Here is a 23020-nt window from a genome sequence, read left to right as displayed (position 1 = left end):
ATCTGTGCATATCATATACAACTAGGGGCTATATGGGGTGTTTGTATTTGTTATTATTTTTGTCTTCGTGTTTCTCTTTTTCTAGTGGCTTTTGTTTTAGCCCATGATTCCAACATCTTGAAAATTTAAGTGGTCCTTTTTCCTGGTTAAGGTTGAGAAGGAAACTTTTTAGTAGGAATTGTAATATGTTTTAATCTTCTCAGGATGTCTTCCTATGATACAGATTATGCTTCTTACTTTTTTGGATTTTTCCAGGCACGGTCCTTATTTGGCTTAAGGTTTTCCAGTTTGACTGTAACGAAGCAGAATTCTGTTGGGTAATCTTTTATCCTTGTCATTTTAGATGTAGCATGTAATTGAGATGAAATTGTCTATATTATTTCTTGAAAACTTTCTTCAAGAAATGCTGATAGTTTGGAGAAGTGTAAATTAAGTATTTGTTTTTTTGTCTCTTTCCCTTGTTTAGCCGAATTGTTCATTGAATTCCCTTTTTAGTAGTTAGCTGTGGAAAAGCCCCAAGATGGTTAGGCCTTCTTAGTCTTTGATAGGGGTGAATGTTGATCATTGATGTGATAGCATTGGTGTAGTCACTCGAAGTGGCTCTTATGAGGGGTCCCTAGGCTCAAGAGTCCCAAGAATAAGTCCTTCGACATAGTTGGTTTTTGAGCACAAAGGATGGTCCACTGTGGTATTGAATGTGTATGTTAATGATATAATGATAATTGACAATTGACCCTCAAAAAGTATAAGCTCAAAAAGGACTCCTAGCTTTTGAATTTGAAATAAAAGATCTAGGAAGAGAATAGGTTTTGGAAATTTTGAAATGAGAAAAAAGATGTATAAATAGCTGATCCAGGACATGGAAATTAAGCTTCAGTGGATTAAGAGAAGTGCAAACTCCTTTGTGGATGCACTTGCGAAACAAGGGGTGGGAAGAGCTAATCTTTATTGTTATTGGGCAATATTGTAATATAAGTTTCATTCTTGATTTTACCCCTCCTCTCTATTGTATTTACTCCTCTTTTATTAAGTTTTAATAAAATTTCAATTAATTATCCAAAAAAAAGTTCTAGGAAACCTCCATTAATCAAACGGAAATAAAAAAACAGAAAAATTTGACTATGTGAACTTACTTGAAGTCAAACCAAAACTTGGGTGCTTGAAAAACTAGGGTTTTGTTCCGTCCAGCAGATGGGTGGGAGAGAGAAGACACAGCCGCACCTACCAGAGTAACCCAAACTCTTCCAAACCTGAACCGCCCTCCTTTAGCAGTCACAAGACACCTTCCAAGCACAGAGCGCCACACCCAAGCTTCACTTTTCCTGGTAACTCGAAAGATCTCTAGTCGGCTAAGGTTTCGGGCAGCAGCAAGACAGCATCACTTCTTGGCAACAACTGGCCAGATCTAAACTCTTCAAACCCTTCTACCAACCAGGCAAGTGATTCTCTATACTATAGAGAACCTATCCCTCCATACACTCCCTTGATTTTAGAGTGTACAGGAACAAAAGAAAAAGAAGAAAAAGAGGAACTGAACCCGCTCTGATACCAAGTTGAGAATCAGTCCTCTAATATTAGGTTTAAGATCAGTGATTAACAGTACAAATCAGATCTGAATGGAAGTGCAAGAGCTGTGTATGTAGAAGAGAAGAGGTAAGAGAACAAGAAGTCGAATTAGGCTTTTTCCTCCTCTAACCCTAATTTTATTAAATTCTAAAACAAATTGATGATGACAAGTATACCCTTAAGTGGGCGGCCAGCTTGGCAGTTACATAAGGGAAATAAAATAAGAACAAATAACAGGCCCATCAAGTGAGGCCCATCAACATAAAATAAAAGATAAAGAAGGATATCACATAAGAAGCTGTTAGGGCCCATTCGGCCCAGTCTCTTTACACAATCTTATTCAGGGTTTCAAAGTGGGAATAGAGGAAATCCATGTGACTCATTTACAGTATGCTATTTTTCTTGAGGCTAAGAAGGACTATCTTATTAGTTTGGAATGATTTTAAATTGTTTTGAGGTGGTTACTGGCCTCAAATGCAATAGCATCACTGGCATCAGTGTCCCTCTGGAGCTTCTAGAAGAGTTAAGAAGTCTGGACTGTACAGTGGAGAACTGGCCTATAAAGTGTTTGGGTTTGCCCCTGGGTGGAAACCCCAGATCTTCCAACTTTTGGGACCCAATCACCCAATTACTGAAAGTTGTGAAAGGAGACTTGATTCTTTCATGATGTTTCTTTGTGTTTGGTATACTTACATAAGTCCATTGCAATGTTTAAATTATGGACATACTGATAAAAAATGTTTAAATTATGGATAGTGCTGTTCCCAGTACTAAGAAGAAAGAACTTTGGTGTTCAGGTTGTAAAAGATTGTTTTTTAGTTCTGTCTTATCTGTCCTTGAACTTAAATGATGACTTTATTCCAATTTTTAGTTAGAAATTAAATTTGAGCTTCATTTTTCAGGTTATCAGGTGTGAAACTTAGAGGTGGCCAAGTGAACAAGATTGTGGAGATCTCAAGTTTGGGGATCTATTGTAGCACTTCTCTGGGAACTCTGAACATTGATGATGATAATGGCAATGACTCCCAATTCTGTAATGCGAGATTTGAATGTGGCTTAAGTGATTATATACTTGCACCATTTGATGTTGCTGTATCTCTTGTGGTATGCACTTCTGATCTGTTTTTGTTTTAATCTATAACAACCTAAATTTTATTGATTTATAATTACATAATGAGTACAATAATGCAATTGCCAGATTGTGCCTGGCACTCCTGTTTTTTATAGGCTAGCCAGCTACTACCCTCCAATTCTTCTTTGTATTTAAATCAGGGTTAATTACTTAAATATACCCTTTAGTTTTATTAAACTACTTAAATATACCCTGTGGTTTCCAAAACAACTTAAATGTCTCATGGGTTGATACCATTTGACACAAAGAGGTTCTCCATTAAAATGTGTTGGGTCATCTTATATTTTACTAGTATTCCAACTTTTCCCCACAAGTGGGTTCAAATCCAAAGCTGTGTTGCACATTCTTTTTTGGTATTTTAAATAGGGGTTCCTCTGTGCAGTTTTTGATATTGTAAATAGGCGTCAAATCCAAAGCTGTTTCGCAGGTTCTATTTCATTTATTTGAAGCCTCATATTGATATTCAGAGTGTTGAAGATTAGTCAATTTTGTGTTGTTTTAAGAGTAGATGTTTTATGTTAGTTGTTAGATAGGAAGTGGGGACCACAACAGTTATGTGTCCAAATTTTATGGTTTATTTGAGTCTTTTATATGCTGTTTTATGTTTTGCCGCCCTATAAGGGCATGGTAGTCTTTGTACTATTATATTTTTAATATAAATATTAAGTGAAGGGGGCGGCCAGATTTTTGCTCTCTTTCTTTTCAAGATCTCTTCTTCTCTTCTTCTTCTTCTCTCTTCCTTCTCTCTTCAAGAAACTACTTTTTTTTTTCTTTTTTATTTTTGAATTCAGCAGATTTCTACTTGGTATCAGAGCTTCGACTAGGATTCTTGAAGCATTCTCATGCAACCCTAGATCAGCTGATTGCATGAAGTAATAAAGGGCTGATTGATCTGCTATAGATTGCCTAGTTCTTGGATTTTTTGGTGGGATCTAGTCATCAGGAAGGTGATCTTCGTTTTGGCATCAAAACCAAATTTTGCTAATCCCGGAGGGATCTTATCACAGGAGGGATCAGACCCCTGAAATTTTGATAGGAGGGATCTTATCACAGTACAACACTTCTGAAAGAGCACCTAATTTTGCTAATCCATCTGCAAGAGCGTTAAAATCCCTTGTAATCCAGCACAGATGAACATTTGTATTTGCCAGTAGGTTCCTTGCTTCTGTCAGAAAATGACTGAGTCTCCACGGCCCATTTTCATCCCTTAAAACTCCTCCAACACCAGCAGTTCCAGGGTTGCCTGAGGCACTTGCATCAAAACATAGGGTCCAAGTTCCTTCCCTCCTATGTAAGGGGCCACTTTTGATGGGGAAGAGGGGTGAAGGGGGGGAGGAGAAAAGGAAAAAGCCAGCATCCTTGTTTAGGTCGTTTATAGAGACTCCTTTAAACTTGTCTGAGCTGGAAGCCCACTGATTACATTTAAAGGTAATGCGAGAGATCAGATCACTCTTCGTCTTTGCCTTGTTCTCAAACAAGCGGTTGTTCCTTTCTTCCATAGTTTTCAAGGCGCCAAGGCGAGTCTAGGCGACAGGGGGGCGCCTAGTCACCTAGTCGCCTAGGCGTCACCTAGGTGATGGATTTTTTTTTTTAAGTAAAAACATGTATCCTAGGGTAGTTCCCTAGGTTCCATAATCACATTTCCTTAATAAATATCCATAATTTTCATAAGAAAAGTATAAACTTCATATTAAAGTATAGAAAATCAACATATTCCAACATATTCATGAGAAGAAAAAGAAGGAAGGAAGAATTCATTTTGGGATGCTTGTAACGAACTATTTATCATTTGCTTCTAATGAAATAAATTGAATTTTATCTATCAAAAAAAAAAAAAGAAGAAAGAAAAGAAAATTCGAAAAACATAGGGGATGAAACCCCTATTTCTGTAATAGGAAAAGAAGAAAAGAAAAGTTGGAAGAAGAAGAAGAAAAAATTAGTTTATAAAAACACAAAATTAGTAAAGAAAAATAAGAAAATGTGTTGATTGGACAACATTTTATGTTCTTTCTTATTAGTTCAGTTTTGAAGTCTTTGAGGGTTCAATACAGCATTTAGCAATGTTTGTGTTGATTAAACCCTAACAAATAAGAAAATAACAAAAAGAAGTTAGTATATAAACACACAAAAATGAATATTTTAATTTAAAAATGTCTATTTTACAAATATAACCTCAAAAAAATTAAGAATATAAAAGTTTGTTATAACACGCTATAGAAAACTGCTTGGCGATTAGGCGAGACGAGACTCCAAGGGTGCCTTGTCGCCTAGGTGTCGCCTTGAAAACTATGCTTTCTTCCCAAACTTCCCAAAGTACAGCATGCAGAATTATTTGCCAATAAACCTTACCTCTTTTACTCAGTCCTTTACCTTGCCATTGATGGAGCAAATCCTGGAGGTGATTTGGGGGCAACCCAGCTGTACCCAGCTAGCTGTAGAAAATGGCTCCAGATGTCCCTGGTTTCCTGGCAGTGAATGAAGAGATGGTCAGTTGATTCCCCTGCTCTCAAGCAAAGGTTGCAAACATGGGGGGAGATGGAAAGTCTGCCAAAATTCTTCCTTTGCAATAGCTTACAATTGTTTATCCTGTGCAGACAGGTCTCCCATACAAAGAAACACACTCTAGAGGGGATGTAGTTGCACCAGACCTTCTTGAAAGGGAAGAGATAATTCTGCTCCTCTGCAACCTGGACCTTGAAGACAGAATTGGAAGAGAAGTTGCCTATAGGGTGAGGTTTCCAGGCACGGGAATCTAGGGAATTAGGGGAGATGTAGACTTCTCTAAGGGAGAGCAGGAGTTCAGTTAGCTCATTGATCTCTGACTCCCTTAAGGGTCTTCTAAGACTCAAGTTTATGTTGCTCTCAGTGGGGGAAGAGGGGAGGGATTGGGAGATGGTGGCTTCTTTGTTTAGGGCGAGGTTAAAAAGTCTAGGGTAGGAAACTGCTAGAGTAGTATTGCCCCACCACAGATCAGTCCAGAATTTTATTTTAGTACCATTACCCACTTTAAACCTTATGAAAGGAAAGAATTTGTTAGAGGTTGAGATGATACCTTTCCAAGGGCTTAATGAAGTTACACGGTTTGAATGAAGGTTGCAATCCCAACGATTGATGTCCAACCCGTACTTGTGATGACAGCTGCCCAAAGAGAGTTTGTTTCTTTAGGAAATCTCCACAGTCATTTTCCAAGTAGAGAAGTGTTCTTCTCTCAGGTGACCAATTTCCAGCCCTCTCGCCTCTTTTGATTTGCAAGTCTGGGCCCACCTCACTAGATTACTTCTTTTCTCCCTTCCACCATCCCATAGGAAGTCTCTTTGAAGTTTCTCTATCTGTGTTCTGATTTTGATAGGTAACATCGTTTCCAAGTGGCTAATGTCTTTTCGCATTTTTCCAACTTTGGCTCCCAAAAACTTTGACTTTTTGGATTCCCACCCAAAGGTAAGCCTAAATAGGTTAGGGGAAGGTTTTCCACTCAATAGTTCAGAATATCCTTGAACCTATCAACAAGAGCTTCTTCAACTGAATTGATTGTCACTATGCTACTCTTTGTGAAGTTAACCCTTAGCCTGATGACTTGTTCAAAACAATTTAGAACCCTTTTCACATTTGTTATGTTTTCCAGATCGGCTGGCTTCTAGGAAAAGAATTATATCATCTGCAAATTGGAGGTGGGAAATGTTAAGTGCACCTCTTCAAAACCTTTTATTAAATTCAGATATTTTGCTTTGTCTACGAGCTGACTAAATACATCCATCACCAGAGTGAAAAGAAAGGGAGAGAGGGGGCATCCCTGCCGAAGACATCTGCTTACCTTTAAATAACATTTCGACTCTGTCTCTCCATTCAGTAGAATTGAAAACCAGGTTGAGCTTATGCATTCTTTTAATCCACTGCAACCATTTAACTCCAAAACCCCTCAGTTTCAAGACTTGGAAGAGGTAATCCCAATCTACTTTGTCATACACCTTTTCAAGGTCTAGTTTTACAAGTAGACCCGACCTGCCACTCTTCCTTCTCTCTTCAACACTTTCATTTGCTATTAGGATACTGTCCACAATTTGTCGATCTTTCACAAAAGCAAACTGATTGGGAGAAACCAAATCTCCTAGGATTTCTCTGGTCCTTTTTGCAAACACATTTGCCAAGATTTTATATACACTCCCTACTAAACTTATGGGCCTGAAGTCCTTTACTTCCAAGACACCTCCTTTTTTTGGAATGAGACAAATGAAAGTTGAGTTATTACCTTTGTTTACAACAGCCGAGTGAAACTCCTTAAAAGCTTCCAAAAGATCTTCTTTTATTATGTCCCAGCAGGTCTGAAAAAAGAAGATAGGAAAACCATCTGGCCCGGGGGCTCTGTCTCCATCCATGTAAAAAATTGCTTCCCTTATTTCTTGTTCCTGCAATTCACTTTCAAGCCAATTCCTCTTTTCTTCTGTTAGGGTCGCCCCATCCCAGCTTCTCAGAGTTAGTTTTCTGAAACTTCCTTGGAATAGAGCTTTTTAAAGTGGTTAAGAAAAGTCTCTGGTAACTCCTCCGCATCTTCTACCTCCCTTTGGTTAACTTTAATTCTTGAGATGTAGTTTTTCCTACGCCTTCCTGAGGCGTGATTGTGGAAGAATTTTGAGTTATTGTCACCTTCCTTTAACCATTTGATGCTAGACCTTTGTCTCCAAAAGATTTCCTCCCTTCTAACAACATTCTCCCAGGAGTTTCTCAAGGCTTCTCTTCTCCTCTTTCCTTCTCCATTCAAGGTACCTACCTAATCCTTTTGGTCTAGATTCTTGAGCTCTGAGAGGATAGTACTTTTTTCCTCTACAAAAGATTTGAATTCTTCTTTCCCCCAGATTTTCATCGTTCTTTTTAGGTATTTCAGCTTTTGTTGAAATTTGTATCCAGCCCAACCCTCTACTTTGTATTCCTTCCAACAGGATCTTACTTTCTTGTTAAAGTCCTTGTGCAAGGTCCACATTTTTTCTATCCTAAATGGGGATTTTACTTTCAGAACCTTGTCTGTCCGCAGGGCTATAGGCCAATGATCTGAAGGGGTCTAATTTCTTGGATGAGATCTAGAGGTCGGACCATGATGATGTGGCATATACATATTTATACTATGGGTCATATAAATACTATATATAATATAATTTACAACTTTTAATGTACTTAAATATGTGGATGGATGGTAAGCTTCTTAATTTTTAAAACAAATGACTAGGGTTCAAGCCTTTTGACTTACATTTTCTTTAAAATACATGCATAATAATGTAATATGTATAATAATTAATAAATAATCATTAATTAGTATAAGTAAAGAGGTGGATTAGTGGTAATTAAGTAATCTGTGAAAATAAGAGGTCTTGGGTTCAGATCTTGTTAACAACATTTTAAAATTTCGCTTATATATGGACCCGGGCGGCTTCATGAAATTGAGACCGGTTCACCAGTTTTCCGATTCAACCGGCTGGTCATCCAGTTTTCAGTGGGCTTTGAGCAAGTCCGGTTATTGGGGTATGACCGAACCGGCCAAGGCCCCGGGTCACGGTTCAACCGGCTAGTACGGTCCAGTTCTCTAAACACTGGTTATTTGAGGGTGCTGCCTTAATGTTAATCATACCTATATTTCGAGCTTAAGAAAAATCTTTTTGAGGTGATCTCCATTGTCTATTACCTACATGCCTCTTAGTAGAGGTTGCAGCCATTCCTCCCTCTACTTCCTCATAATGTTATTAACAAGGATTAAAATTTTGTCATGTATCGGGACGTAACAGCTGATACGTATTGTATCGGGGACCCTTCGATACACCCCTATACATAGTGTTTCAGGGTCCCACCTATTTCAGGAGGTAGGTGGGCCTTAAACTGATCCCCTTGAACCAGTTTGAGAGAAAAAAACTAAAAGGCTGTTTGGCAAGTCTTTTTGGGAAGAGCTTCTAGTAGCTTTGACAGTCAAAAGACGCATTTTTCTTTTGCATTAAGATCTGAGCAGCTTGAAGCCCGGTTGGTTAAGGTGTGTCTTTCTGTGTGAAGATGAATAGAAAAAAAACACAATAGCTCCATTTGGAGCTTCCTGAAAATCGCCCGTTTTGGGATTCTTGCGTCTTTTCGATGCGTTGGCTTTTGGTGGCTAGATGTACCGCGAACCAAACGGGAAAAGACCGAATAGCGGTCTGTTGAGCTTGTAAATTGCTGATAGACCGCACGGAAAAACGCACTAAATTGGGAGTAAAAAAAGGAAGGCATGCTTCTATTACAGACTGATACGCCCCATCCAACATATCGGCCTGTATTGATATTTTGAACCTTAGTTATTAAAGGAGAATGATGAGTAGTAATCAAATGATTATGTCCAATATGCTACCTTTATTGCGATGCACTTGATTAAAGCCTCCTTTTATCTTGCTCTTTGAAGGTTCTTGTGTTCCTCTTCTCCTAAACTGTCCAAATACTCTTGTTTGGTCTTTCTTTTATGTTTTATTTAAGGCTTCTTTGTTGGTTGTACTCCAATGTAAGGAGATACTAACTAAATGGCCAAACTTGATAAGCAGCAAGAAAGATAAGATCTTTTGGCACATCACTCCTTTTGCAGTCTGTTGGGCTATTTGGAGAGAATGGAACAGGTGGATCTTTGAACCAAGTTTAGTGAAAGTCATTGGCATATCGACCATCAGTTACTGATTGGGACCTTTGTTTTGATCAGTGAACATGTATTTTATTAAATTTCAGATTGTAAACAGTTTATACAACTTGGTGATGGGACTGTTGATCCCTTTAATCACTCTATTCTATCCCTCATTACAGTGCAGCCCAAAATAGTTGCTGTGTCAATGCCCCCTGTTTTGCTAAAACATCAGCTAGCCCATTTGCAGTTCTTCGGACCCATTTAAATTCAGCCTCAACCTCCTTTGCAATCTTTTCCACTTCCCTATTCACATGTTCAAACGTCCACAAGGTATCGCTTCTGTTTGCTGCCCAAGAAATTACTACTTTTGAGTCCCCTTCCACCTCTACATTTCTGTATTCTAACTGTTTGGCTAACTTTAACCCTTGTAATAATGCCAAAAGTTCATCCTTCAGTGAGTTTCTGGTGCCAATCGGTCCTGAGAACATACCCAATATCCTCCTTTCAGAATTTCTGAATACTCCTCCTACTCTTGAAATGCCTGGATCTCCAAAGGAGCTCCTATCAAAATTCAGTTTCACTTTATTGCCTTCTGGTGGTTTCCACTCCAGCCTTACTTTATCTCTTACTCTCGAGGACTGTGCTACTTAAGACCAGGTTCTTAGAATGTATGTGACTGAGAAGACTTGAAAGCTATCCAAGGATTTTACCCAATGAGCTAGTTTCACTTTAATGCTATCAATCACTTCCTCTACTGTTATGCTTTTTTTCGGGAAAATCTTGTTATTCCTCTCTTCCCATATTACCCAACAAATTGCTGCCTTTGTTGCTTTCCACATTACCATCCCTCTTTTCTTCCATTGTCTCAAGAAGTCACAGTTGAAGAGTCTTGCCACATCTTGAAGGGGAACCTACCTGCAGCCAAAGAGAGTACAAAAGAATTCCCAAATTTGAAGCACAAAAGAAAAACAGATATCAATAAATGAGGTAGGGTTTCACCACGCTGCAGTATATTGCAAGTGTTTACCTTACCAAGGAATATTTCCCAACAGAAGGCTTGAATCTTCGGGGGAACAGGCTTGCACCAAATTTCTTTCACAGGGAAATCCCCACCTAGGGGGATGGGGGAAGCAAATTTTCTGAAGAAAGAAGAGCAAGAAAAGATACCGCCTGGAGAGCTTACCCAGATTCTAGAATCATCCAGCAAAGGGTCCAAGTGGACTTGCCCAAGTTCCAGTTCACACCATTTGGACACGGTGTTCCCAACATGGATATAGCTTCTCCCTTGAGGTTAGATAGCACAAAGAGATCAGGAAATTTGTCTTTAAGTGGGGTTTCCCCTACCCATACATCTTCCCAAAACAGAATTTTATTACCTTGTCCCACATTGAACTGGATGGAATTGAGGAAAGTAGGGTAGATTTCATGAATTGCTTTCCAAGGAGAAGCCAAAGAACTGTGAGGGGAAATTTTTGCATCCCAGCCATATCCATCCACCCCATGAATGCTCTCAATCACTTTGTGCCGTAGTCTGTCGCTCTCAAAGGGAAACCTCCAAAGCCATTTACCTAGTAGAGCTGTGTTCCTTAATAGGATGTTCCCAATTCCTAAACCCCCTTGTTCCTTAGGTTTTCTAACCTGCTCCCACTTGATCAAATGTTCCTTGGGGAGAGATTGTCGATACTTCAGAATTTTGTAATGGGTAACTTAATACTTCAGTGCTTCTGAAGTGTTCTCTTTTTACTAAAAACATTTCAGAAGTTTTAGTGGAGTGGTGCAACATGGGGACTTTCCAGGAGGTCACCCATCCTAGTGCTACTCATGCCCAATTATCCTTTACTTTTAGGGTTCTGATAGGATCTTTGATCATTAATTTATTAAACTTTATCTTATCAGAATACTTAGCTATTTTTAAAGGAAAAGTTTCATGATTTCTTTCAAACATGGTTCCTAGTAGAATGATGACATGCCATTGTTATTCATGGCAATATGATACCTTGAATAAAGTTGACATTGCCATTATTACTCCACTCTTTATTTTTTTATATTTCATTTTTTGGTAGATTCTCTTTTCTTATTTCTGAATTTGCTTACATTTTTTGATAGGTAATGGTTCAATTTTATTAAAAGCAGTAAATACGTGCAAAGATTACATAGACTTTTTGCAGATAGCAGATTTTACTTCCTTTAAAATTTAATTTACGATTGAGACCAAAAACTGAGCTCTATCCATCCTCTGTTTATTTAAAGCATCAGGCATACAATTTACTGATCTTTGAACCCATTTACTTTAAATTTGAACATTCCTAGTTGGTCACATAAATTGCTTTATTTCATTTCTTTAGGACCAAAATGCTGTTTCATTTTTCATTAGCTATCTACTAAGCACTTTAGAATCACCTTCAATGATTGTCTTTCTATATTTAATTCTCTTGACTGCTGAGCATCCAGTATACCAGCCATAATTTCTGAATTTGCTTTTACATTTCTTAAACATTCATCTGTATGCTAAAATGTTAAGCTATTTCATGAATTTGTTTCTGTGATATAGGTAAACAGATCTGGGAAGGTTGAGAATGGCATACCACAATATTCTGTTAGGGCTGAAATAAATGCTCTGGTTAGTCCTTTCCGCATTGTTCTGTCAATTTTGAAGTTAATTTAATTTATAGTTAATATTTAGTTGGTTGGCCCTGTTATATATTATGTAACCTTTTTGTGTACTGTGGAAAATTATTAGGTGATGTCATTGAATGAGGTTCAGATGCAGCGAATCTTAATTGTTTGGGATTATTTATGCATCTGTCAGTTGAGAAAGAAGTAAGTGATGATAATTCCTAATGTTTGTTTCTACCTTTCCTCCCCCCTCACCTTTTGCTAGTGCAATATTTATCACCATTTTGATTAATCCATCAACCATTTTATTTACCACAAAATTTGTGTTTGAATAATATCGTTTTAGTTATTTTCTCACTTTTACAAATATAAATCGGTCTATTAGTTGGCTTTGTACTAAACATTTTGCATGCTAAAATCATTTTATCTATGGTTGTGTCTGATCCTAGGACTGTGAAATCATTTTAGTAACTAGAAATTGATAGACCTAGTATTCCATGGTCACCCACCACAGCTTATTCTAAAGTTAATTTTTTTTGGTGTTAAAGTTACATTTCAATTGGTGTACCAGTGTTTTAAAAGGCGTGGGAGGCGTATGCCTCCGCTTCGACAAGACCCCCCTTTCAACTAATGTTATGCATCTTCATTCTTCTTAATATAAAAGATTTTTATTAAAAATAATGGAAAAATGAGATCCCCCTTCCTCCTCCTAACCCTCCTCTTAAGGAGGCTTATGCCTCCTTGTGTTCGGGAGGCTTACGCCTCTTGCATTCTGAACTATGCCTCACACCTCTAGGTAGTGGAACGCCTTGCATCACGCTTCTGCGTTTTAAAACATTGTGGTGTACTTTGGAAAATCTAAGGAATTTAGATATTTGAAATCACTTCGCTATTTTTATTAAGATATTTGGGAAATCTAACGAAATTAGGAAAAATTACTAAAATCATGGAATTTGTTGATGAAACATTCTAGATTGTTAGAAGTATAGTTACACATTTAAGACGTAAAAAAGCATAGAAATAATTGTATATATTAAACAAGAGTATCTCTCTGTTTCCCTTTAAGCCTTTTAGTCTTCTCGTCTGTAGTATGTCATTCACTTTCCATTTTGACTTCTTTTTTTATTTTTCTTACTATATATTTTGATTAAGTTAAGAATCTCTTTTATGGTTGTCTTTTTTTTCTTTTTGATAATTTTAACAAAATATGGGAAGTTTTGATAATGTTCTAAAATTTTAAATTTTATATATTTAATTTGTCATGGCATTGAACACAATGGAATGGTGAAACAGGATTCATGCAACATATAGTAGGGACAAGGTTTAAATGATGGTGATGATGTTTAATTTTTCAATGAAATTCAAAATATCCTTGATATATTGACAATGCATTAGAGATATGAAGAAAAAGGATCCTTGGAATATTTCATACCACTCCCTAATGAAATGGACAGATTTCTGGAATATGTCACCAAATATTACCAATATTACAAACCATGGTTTCATTTGGGAGGAGTTTATATTTAATATAAATGAAAATGTAACCAGTTATTGAAAATTATCTATGTTTTATTTTGGCAAAAAGACGTAACAGTAAGAAAATAATATTGGTACTTCATAGAAGTCAAGGGATGATATTGAGTGGTTATTTTCTTTTGTGCATGAACAAAGTGGTCATATTGTACTGGAGAGTTCCAGCCTATTTGCCTCTGCTTCTACAATGTTGGTCAGTAAAATTTTTAGAAGTGAGGGATGCAATTTAATGGAGGATGGCACCTTTGCAAGATTATGGCATTTGGAAGGAAAGAAACCATAGAATTTTTGAAGATCAATTTTGTTCTTTTCATAGGGTATGTAAAGGGTAAATGTTCCTTTCTAGTGGCTGCTCTTAACCAACAATAACTTTAAGTGCATGAGCAAATCTGATTTTCACATCCAGTGTGATGAGGAATTAGTGCAACATTAAGGGCCGTTTGAAAGGGCTTCAACTTTGACTGAGCTGCTTCACTGAGCCTCTTTGAAGAAGATACTGAAACTAGCTTCACTAGAAAGTCGGTTACTTGGCTGAATGAAAGCATATTGGGGCATTCCAGGTTTTTCACCAAACATAGTTTGTGGGGTGTACTTTACAAAGCCAGAAGCTGCTGCGTGGAAGCCCTCCCAAACGGGCACTAAGAGTTAATATTAATTTGGTGTTGTTTTCTTTTTCTAGTTTCTCTATAAAGTTTCTCCTATGAAAAAAGATTTATCACCCTCCTCTCTTGTTGATTATTTTGTACTTTTAATAACAATAAAGTTTTCTTTGTTACTGATCTGGAGAAGCAAATCATCATTGTGTCTAGGTTGTGTATTGCATATCTGTCCAGTTAATATCTGTATTAAGTTTCCCAAGTACAGCATATCCTGATAAACCTTAATATCTGTACTCTAATTCCACAGATATGGGCGTTACCGGCCTTGGTGTAGTCCTTTATCAAGGAAATTAAAGGGGTGGCAAAAGCTGTGGTGGCATTATGCACAAGAATCTGTATTGTCAGATGTTCATAGCAGGTTGAGGAAGACATCTTGGAGATACTTTGGTTGGCGGATGTAAGTCCTATTTTGCTTTATTTTCAAATAATAGTTGATTGGTATGTTTTCTTTTCCTATTTGCAAATAATAAGCTTATGTCGTTTGTGCCATTTAGTAAAGTATGACTTTTGAATCAAGGGTTAGAATTTTGGTTTGGTAGAAATGTTAGATCCTAATTTAGGAAATATGTCAGAAATGTCATATGGAAATATTGTAAAATTAAAATATGGTGGAAACATTGTGATATATGCAAAAACATTGATATTTTATGAAATGACAAAATAAAAATATATTTTTTATTATTATTTTGTTCAAAATCATCATACAAAGCCAAGAAACAAAGGTTTAATAGACAAAATAATACATTGCAAAGTTGTCTTTTAGACTTTATGAGTATAGTTGTCAAGGCATCTAGGTGATTCTGGGCAACAATGGGGCACTTAATCGCCTAGGTGATAAGAATTTCATTAAATTAAAAATTAAGGTTGTGTTTTGATAAGCTTTTTTAATAAGTTTGTGCTTTGACAACAAGTAGATTCCTTGAAAGAAAGCGTAAATCTACAACAAAAAGCACAAAGTCATTCTGGATTACTTCATGCTTCTGCTACACACTTTGGTTGAGCCTCTCAAAGAACCATTCAACCTAAAAGCTTAAGCTGTTAGGTGAGGTCCCTGAACAGTTTTTTATTCTTTAATGTGCCCCCTCATGTGAAAGCCCATTGGGCTTGAAGCGTGGACAAGCATAGACCCACCCATACCTTGTGCTGAAATTTAAGTAATTATAATAGGGTGGCAAGGATTGATCACTGGGCCACTTGGTCAAAAAGGTTCTGATACCATCTCAAAGAAGCATTCAACCTAAAAGCTTAAGCTGTTAGGTGAGGTCCTTGAATAGGTTTTTATGCTTTTCACAAAATGCAGTAAGGTGCAAATTTATGTGGCATTACCAAGTGTGATATAAACACAACAAGGCATGCACTTGGTCATAGTTTTCAAGGCGCCCAGGTGAGGCTAGGCAACCAAGGGGCGCCCAGGCTCGCCTAGGCGATGAAATCAGAAAATAGTAGGCCTACGTGTTTCTATCCTTCATGAGCTAGTTACTTGGTTTTATACATTAACCTACAAACCTCTAAACTAAATTTTCTACTTATGATTCTTGTAGGCTTAAAGCATGCAACACAGAATATTAGAAATAGAAATTCGGACTTAAAAAGAAGAACTGTAGCCCGTGTTTGACCAAGAAAAGAAAAAGAACTTAAGGAGAAAACAGGGAGGCAGAGCCCTGTTTTAGACCAAAAAAGGAAAAAAGAACAAGGGGCTCCACTGCTGTTTTAGACCAAGAAAAACAAGGAGGCGGAACCCTTATTCCAGGTTACCATTGAGGAGGACAAAAGTGCAGGTAAAAGGGTGAAAAGTTTGCAGGAAAATGAAGAAGAAACGAAGGGGGTGAAGCCCCTGTTTGATTCCAAAAAAAAAAAATCATGCAAAAAACGTATGGAAAAGACAAAAAAACAGGAAGAACCAACAAAAAGGAAGAAAAAAAAAGGCTGAAAACAAAGAGGGTAGGAGGAAGAATAGGCGGGCTGAAAACTGAGAAGAAGATGATTCATTTGACTACCTGGCATAGTCGAAGTTGTTTAGACTTCTAGTTGGTTATGCAGCATTGCAGAAACAGTTGGAGTTGGACTGTGTGTGAAACATACCTGACCGGACAGCTCTTCCTCTTCTATTCAGTTCTGCCATGAAAATAAAACCCTAATAAGACAGCACTCTTCTAATAAAAAGAATGATAATGTGTGATAGGTTCTATTGTAATAACAAAAACTAACCAATAAAAACTATTTGCAGCAAAAGAAAAGTAAAAAACAATATAAAAATATTAAAGGATCAATGTATTAATGTGTCTTGCATCTAGTCTAGGCGTGCGCCTTGGAGTTAAGCGCCCACCTAGTCGCCTAGGCGTGCGCCTTATACAAACTTATCATGGCGTCTGGGCGAGGTGAAGTTTGAAAACCACCTAGTTGCCTTGACAACTATGCACTTTGTAAAATTTGTGACACATAGAAAAATGTCAGATGGCAAAAACATCACAAAATATATGCCAGGTGGCAAAATTTGTGACATGAAATAATATGCTATGAGGTAAACTTTGTGGCACATGGCAAAAATATATGCCATATGGCAAAAATTGTGATACATGACAAAATATACACCATGTGGAAATCTTCTGTTTGAAAGTGCTTGGACTCCCATTTCTTCTATGGTCCCATGAAAACTTAAAGAAAATTGCAGTTTTGTGCGGAGGAGTTCTGGAAGATGCAACCAATCTCAGTGCAACACCTTTGAAAGTGAGAGGGGTTAAACTAGAAACAATACTGAAAATGGTGAAGCTGGAAATGGTGGTATGGCTGCTGTCATCGGTGGAGGAGAGACTATGGAGAAGCTTGTGGGAGGTAGAAGACAATGGCGTGGCAAGGTCAAGGAAGGAAAGTGTGAAGAAGTCTAACCATTGTTGCAAAGAAAAGGTAATTGCTTAGGCTATGCATTCAAAAGAGTTTGGCCAGATTTCTAAAGAGGGATTAGAATTTGGGCCTTCCATTCTTGATCCTGGGGTTACTAAAAGATCCTACGCTGAGGTGGGTGGCAGTTATGGGGCGGCAATAGGGGAAAAAATTTGAAAATGTGCCAAAAATCAACCTGGGGGTTAAACTGATTGAACCAGACAGCCCAACCCCAACTTATATCTTAACTGGGTCACATGACCTAAAAAATCAGGTGAGCAACCTGGCCCAAAGGTTGGGGGACGGTTGTGGGGGTCTATCATCGTCCAAATCGACCCCTGCAGCCTCCTCTAACGCTGTGGTTTCGAAAAACCTTCTTAGACTCCTAAAGCTCTCGGAGGCTCTGGTAAAGGAGTCGCTTGTACAGATATATAAGTTGCTAGCATACATGAGTTGGAAGACAATGGTTGGGAACTTGGAATTTTGGCAAGGGATACAACTGCCTCTCCTTGGAAAACCATATATAAGTTGCTTCTAGTCTTCTCCCCTTGGATCAGGTATGGTCTTAACTCCGGTAATAGAATAAAATTTTGGGAACAACTTTGGGTTGGGGACTCACCTTTGATGGACCAATTTCCCTCTTTGTATGCTCTATCAGATTTGAAAAATGAACCCATATCATCCTTCTTAAGCCCTTCAGACTCTCCTTTTGGTTTTGGGTGGAACCTAGTGAGAAGGGCAATTAGGGATACAGATTTGGGCCACATCATGTCTTTGTTAGCCATCCTTGAAAATATTTTCTTGGACCCTAATAAGGAGGATACCAGATTTTGGGTTCCTTCCTCATCAGGTGTTTTCTCTTGTGCTTCGTTTTTTGAGACATTAACTCAACCTTCTGATCCTATTGGGTTGTCTTTCCCGGTTAAAGAAATTTGGAGTAGGCCCATTCCTCCTCGGATTGGTAGTTTTTGTTGGGAAACTTTCCTGGAAAGAATTAACACAAATGACCTACTTCAGAAAAAGAGACCCAATTCTTGTTTACTTCCTAATAGGTGTACTCTATGTAAAGCTGATGGGGAAACTGGTTACCATCTTATGGTTACTTGTTCGGTTGCTAAATCAGTATGGGAGTGGGCTTTTTCCCTTTTTGGATGTGTTTGGATTCCCCCTGGGGACGTCCAAAGCTTGTTCTCTTCTTCTTTTTTCAAATGGCCGAAGAAGAGAGGGAAGATTATGTGGAGAAGCATTAGGGTAGCAGTCTGTTGGACCCTTGTTAAAATAATTTAGTTGCTGATGTTAGGGCCTGTTTTGGCTAATTAAAGTGTTTTTTTTTTTATTTCGTTTTTCTCTTTCTGTTATGTCTGTTATTGTACTCAGGGGCACAAGGGTCTTTTCCCTTGTTATTTCTGCCGCCCTATATATATTAAAATAAAGGCTGGCGCCGCCAGTACTGTTACATTGCAAAACCCTTCTTTCTTCCCTCCTCTCTTCTCTTCTTCTCCTCTTCTCTTCTCTTCTCTTCCTCTTATTTCTGGCCAGCCATACTGTCAAGATGGTATCAGAGCGGGAATACTGATTAAAGAAAGCAGATCGAACAACCTTACTGAGAGAACAGATCGAACAGACTAGCAGAACTTGGGTGGAACAAAAATCTGATTCGGGACTGAAAAAAACAACTACAACTGGTACAGTTCTCCCTGTTTCTCTCTTTACCCTCCTTGGTCATGTGCCGAGTGAAAACCCTATGAGTTTGGGCGGGCTGAATGCTGTCGAATCTGTGTACCCCCTGTTTTTTTGGATCGTGTGATCCTGTACATGTGTTAAGACAACTGTAGGTCAAGGATGACCTGTCTTCTCAATGGTTTGATTTGACTATAAGTAAGAAAGATCTCTCCTGCTGATTAGTGGCTGTTAGACATTCTGGAATTCTGGTAGGTGGGACTGTTAAAACTATACAGGTCTAAAATCTGTCGAGTATTACCTCTGTTTTGTCCGGAATTTGGTACTGTTTGTGCTCAACCTGGTTATTAAACCCAAGTGTGTGGGTGTGAACTGAGTGGAGCATTGTTTTGTGGAGTAAGGAGGGGTCCTAAGTCCGGTGTTCGGGACTGATTTACTGTTTGACCATGTCGACTGAGAATTCTGCTACTTCAGAGATTTCAGGGAGCCACAATGGAGTGAGTGGGGGAATGGATATGAGCTTTCCCATGGTTGTTATTCCCTTTGATGGTCTGAATTACCATGAGTGGTCTAGGGGAATAAAACTCTACATCACTGCTAGGGGGAAAATAGGATACATCAATGGAAGAGTGAAGGAACCAAAGTATGGAAGTGCTGAGCATGATAAGTGGAACCAAGAGAATGGTATGGTGATGTCTTGGCTCTTGGTTTCAATGCTGCCACAAGTAAGGAAGACTTTTATGTGGGCTGAAACTGCTTGTGAGATATGGGAACAAGCGAAGTCCACCTATTCAGAGCAGAGACACTATGCTAAGATATATCAACTTTAAGATGAATCCTCTACTTGCAAGCAGGGGGAGAGGAGTCTCTCAATGTACTATTCTGATTTGACATCAATATGGAAAGAACTTGATCACTATCAGAATGTGAATTGGAAGTGTGATGAAGATGCAAAGGCCTATAAGTCACTTGTATCTCAGCAACGAGTATTTGCCTTCCTCCTAGTGCTGAATCCGTCATATGAGTCCATCAGGGTGCAGATCTTGGGTAGTAAAGACTTGCCATCAGTTCAGGAGGTGTATGCCTGGGTGCAGTCAGAAGAAAGCAGAAGAAGTGTGATGAATGGTGTAGAAGGGGAGTCAGTTGCCCTAGCTGTCTGGGGAAATTCAGATACAAATGTCGGAGGTGGTTTTAAAAAGGGTGACACTCAGAAAAAATCAGATGACAAGAGCAAGCTTTGGTGCACTCACTGCCAGAAGACACGACACACGAAAGACACATGTTGGGATCTCCATGGAAAACCTAAATGGGCACAGGATTTGGGTAAGAAGTCAGCACCTGATCAGGGCAAGAAACCAGGCCAGCAAAATAAAAAAAGGTATAACTCAGCTAATATGGCATCGACAGAGACTAGTCCTTCAGTAACTCAGGAGAGACATCCAGTTCCGACCCTAAGGAAGATATTATCAACTCCTTCCGTGAACATTTGGAATTGTTTGGTAGGACTCTCTGCCAGATGGATTATGGCAGAGACTTTTGCTCCAGTAGCCAAGATGAACTCTATCAGGATTCTTCTTTCCTTGGCAACAAATCTTAACTGGGATCTTCACCAATTGGACATCAAAAATGCTTTCTTGAATGGTGACTTGGAAGAGGAAGTGTACATGACTCAACCCCCAGAGTTCTATGCCAAAGGTAATGAACAAAAGGTGTGCAGGTTAAAAAAATCTCTATATGAGTTGAAACAATCACCTCGGGCTTGATTTAGTAAGTTCCATTTAGCAGTTCAACAGATGGGGTTCAAACAATGCCAGTCGGATTATACTCTATTTGTGAAAAGAGGTGAAGGTAAAATTGCAACTCTTATTGTGTATGTGGATGACATAGTGATCACAGGAGATTGGGAGGCTGAAATCCGGAGATTGAAAAAATTCTTAGCCACTAAATTTGAGGTGAAGGATCTAGGCCCCTTACGATACTTTCTTGGAATTGAAGTTGCCCGCTCTCACAAGGGCATCTTTATTTCCCAACGGAAGTATGTCCTATATCTACTAGAAGATACAGACAAGTTGGGGGTAAAGCCATTTGATTCACCTATTGAACCTAATCACCATCTGGGAGACATTTAGGGAGAGTTTTTGAAAGATGTAAAGATGTTCCAGAGACTCGTGGGGAGACTTTTGTATTTGTCTATGACCAGGCCTGATATTGCCTTTGCAGTGGGTGTCCTTAGTCAATTCATGCACAGCCCTAGGACAACTCACTTTGAGGCTGCAGAGAGGATCTTGAGATATCTCTAGAAGTTTCCTGGAGCTGGTTTGTTGTTTTAGAAACACAGTCACTTAAAAGTGGAAGTATATACTGATGCAGATTGGGCAGGAGCAGAATATAGTGCCTTTGTAGGAGGAAACCTTGTCACATGGAGAAGCAAAAAACAAAGAGTGGTGGCTAGATCCAGTGCTGAAGCAGAGTATAGAGCGATGGCTCATGGGGTTGCGGAAATCATGTGGATAAGAAATCTGTTAGGTGAACTGGGTTTCGCAATAAGCAATCATATGTCACTTTGCTATGACAATAAAGCTGCCATCAATATTGCTGCTAATCCAGTTCTGCATGATAGGACAAAACACATTGAAGTGGACAAACATTTTATTAGAGAGAAACTTGAAAGTGGAGAAGTGTGTACACCATATGTCAGCTCAGAAGAACAACTTGCAGATATCTTCACCTAAGGTCTCCATCATGTGCGGCACAAAGATTTGTGTGACAAGTTGGGCATGATTGACATCTATGCTCCAACTTGGGGGGGAGTGTTAAAATAATGTTAAAATAATTTAGTTGCTGATGTTAGGGCCTGTTTGGCTAATTAAAGTGTTTTTTTATTTCGTTTTTTTCTTTCTGTTATGTCTGTTATTGTACTCAGGGGCACAAGGGTCTTTTCCCTTGTTATTTCTGCCGCCCTATATATATTAAAATAAAGGCTGGCACCGCCAGTACTGTTACATTGCAAAACCCTTCTTTCTTCCCTCCTCTCTTCTCTTCTGTTCTTCTCCTCTTCTCTTCTCTTCTCTTCCTCTTATTTCTGGCCGGCCATACTGTCAAGAACCCAATGGGAAGAAAGAAACTCACGAATATTTTCAGACAAGGAAAGAATCCTTGAAGACTTATTAGATCTAATACTGTTAAGGGTGGCACATTGGCTGAAAACTATGGAGCTGTTCTCAGATTATTCTGTGGTTGATTTGGTAAGAAATTGGAAAGAGATAGCTTCCTCTGCCCTATGTAAGAGGACTTGTAGTCCTTCTTGGTCCCCTTCTCTCTTAGGGCTGAGATTCTTGCAGCCCTGGAAGGTATCCAAAGAGCAAGAGAGTTGAACATCAGATGTTTGGTCCTTGAAGGTGACTCGGAAGTGGTGATTAAGTGGCTAAAGGAAGAAGACAGCGGTTTGTGGAGTTACAACAATGAGAAGAAAAAATTAAAATGGTTGAGTAGGGATATTGTGGTGCATTACAGCTGGGTGAAGAGGACTGCTAATTCATTTGCTGATGGGTTAGCCAAGCAAGGGGTGAATAGGGAATCTATTTTTTGGGCTAACTTTTGACTTTCTTCCATTGTATTCTGTTGGTGGGGAGTTAAGACATTTTACCTTCCCCTTTTGTACCTTAAGTTTCACATAGTTTCATATCATTAATAAAGTTTATTGTTACTGATAAAAAAAAAGTGTATCAATAGTCATAATATTATCCAAGCAGAGAAATCATGGAATTGAATCTATCCTATATTTTTCTTTGTTATTTCTCATGTATCTATCTTTTGTAAATTTAGCTCTCTTCGTCCAAAGTTGTGCTGATTCTACATTCTGGCTACTTGATTAAAATGTGTTTTTCTTAAATGCAGAAGTTATTGCCGCAAGTATGTAAACTTATATAAAACTAAACTGAATTTTCTCCGACAAGAACTGGTATGTGCTGTTTTTTTCCTTTTTATATTTGTATTTACCATAGTGGATGAGCTGTTGATGATAAGCTTCTAATAAGCAAAAACTGCCTTATGGTTTTCAATATACTATTCCTGAGTTTCCTTTCTTATTGTCTGGAAAAGTAGTTGGATTTGACTTCTTTTTTCCTCTTCTTCATCTATGTCCACATTCTTTTTGTTGTTTTTGGGTTGCTGTTGGCAAAAAGGAAAAGTTTGGAGATATTGATTACTGAAGGCTGATACTATAAAATTGAATGGTCTCTTTCTGGGAGGAAGAGGGTGTAGACACTGATTATTAGCTGGGGCAGTGTGTGATTTGAAGCCAATTTCTTTGCAAATCACCTAGATTCAGAC

At 38.4% G+C, this 23020-nt stretch overlaps 1 protein-coding gene across 8 annotated transcripts in view; it reads left to right on the top strand.

The window, feature by feature from the left end:
* LOC104593388 (vacuolar protein sorting-associated protein, putative (DUF1162)) overlaps positions 1-23020 on the top strand; it is a 156223-nt gene that overhangs the window by 23257 nt on the left and 109946 nt on the right. For 6 of the 8 annotated variants that reach the window (XR_016078241.1, XM_088890930.1, XM_088890931.1 and 3 more), the window contains 6 exons: positions 256-317; positions 2469-2670; positions 11872-11940; positions 12061-12140; positions 14376-14525; positions 22586-22649. Coding sequence is in view for 5 of the 8 variants with exons in the window: in XM_088890930.1 (XP_088747056.1) it covers positions 256-317; positions 2469-2670; positions 11872-11940; positions 12061-12140; positions 14376-14525; positions 22586-22649 (627 nt within the window). In the remaining 3 variants the exon portion in view is untranslated. Of the gene's footprint in view, positions 1-255; positions 318-2468; positions 2671-11871; positions 11941-12060; positions 12141-14375; positions 14526-22585; positions 22650-23020 lie in introns of those variants that run through there. The other 2 variants (XM_019197045.2, XM_019197044.2) reach the window with 2 other exon arrangements.

This window comes from Nelumbo nucifera, chromosome 7 (assembly GCF_055504915.1).
Source record: "Nelumbo nucifera cultivar China Antique chromosome 7, China Antique-T2T, whole genome shotgun sequence".
Classification (NCBI taxonomy): domain Eukaryota; kingdom Viridiplantae; phylum Streptophyta; class Magnoliopsida; order Proteales; family Nelumbonaceae; genus Nelumbo; species Nelumbo nucifera.
This window is presented reverse-complemented; position numbering and strand designations above follow the sequence as displayed.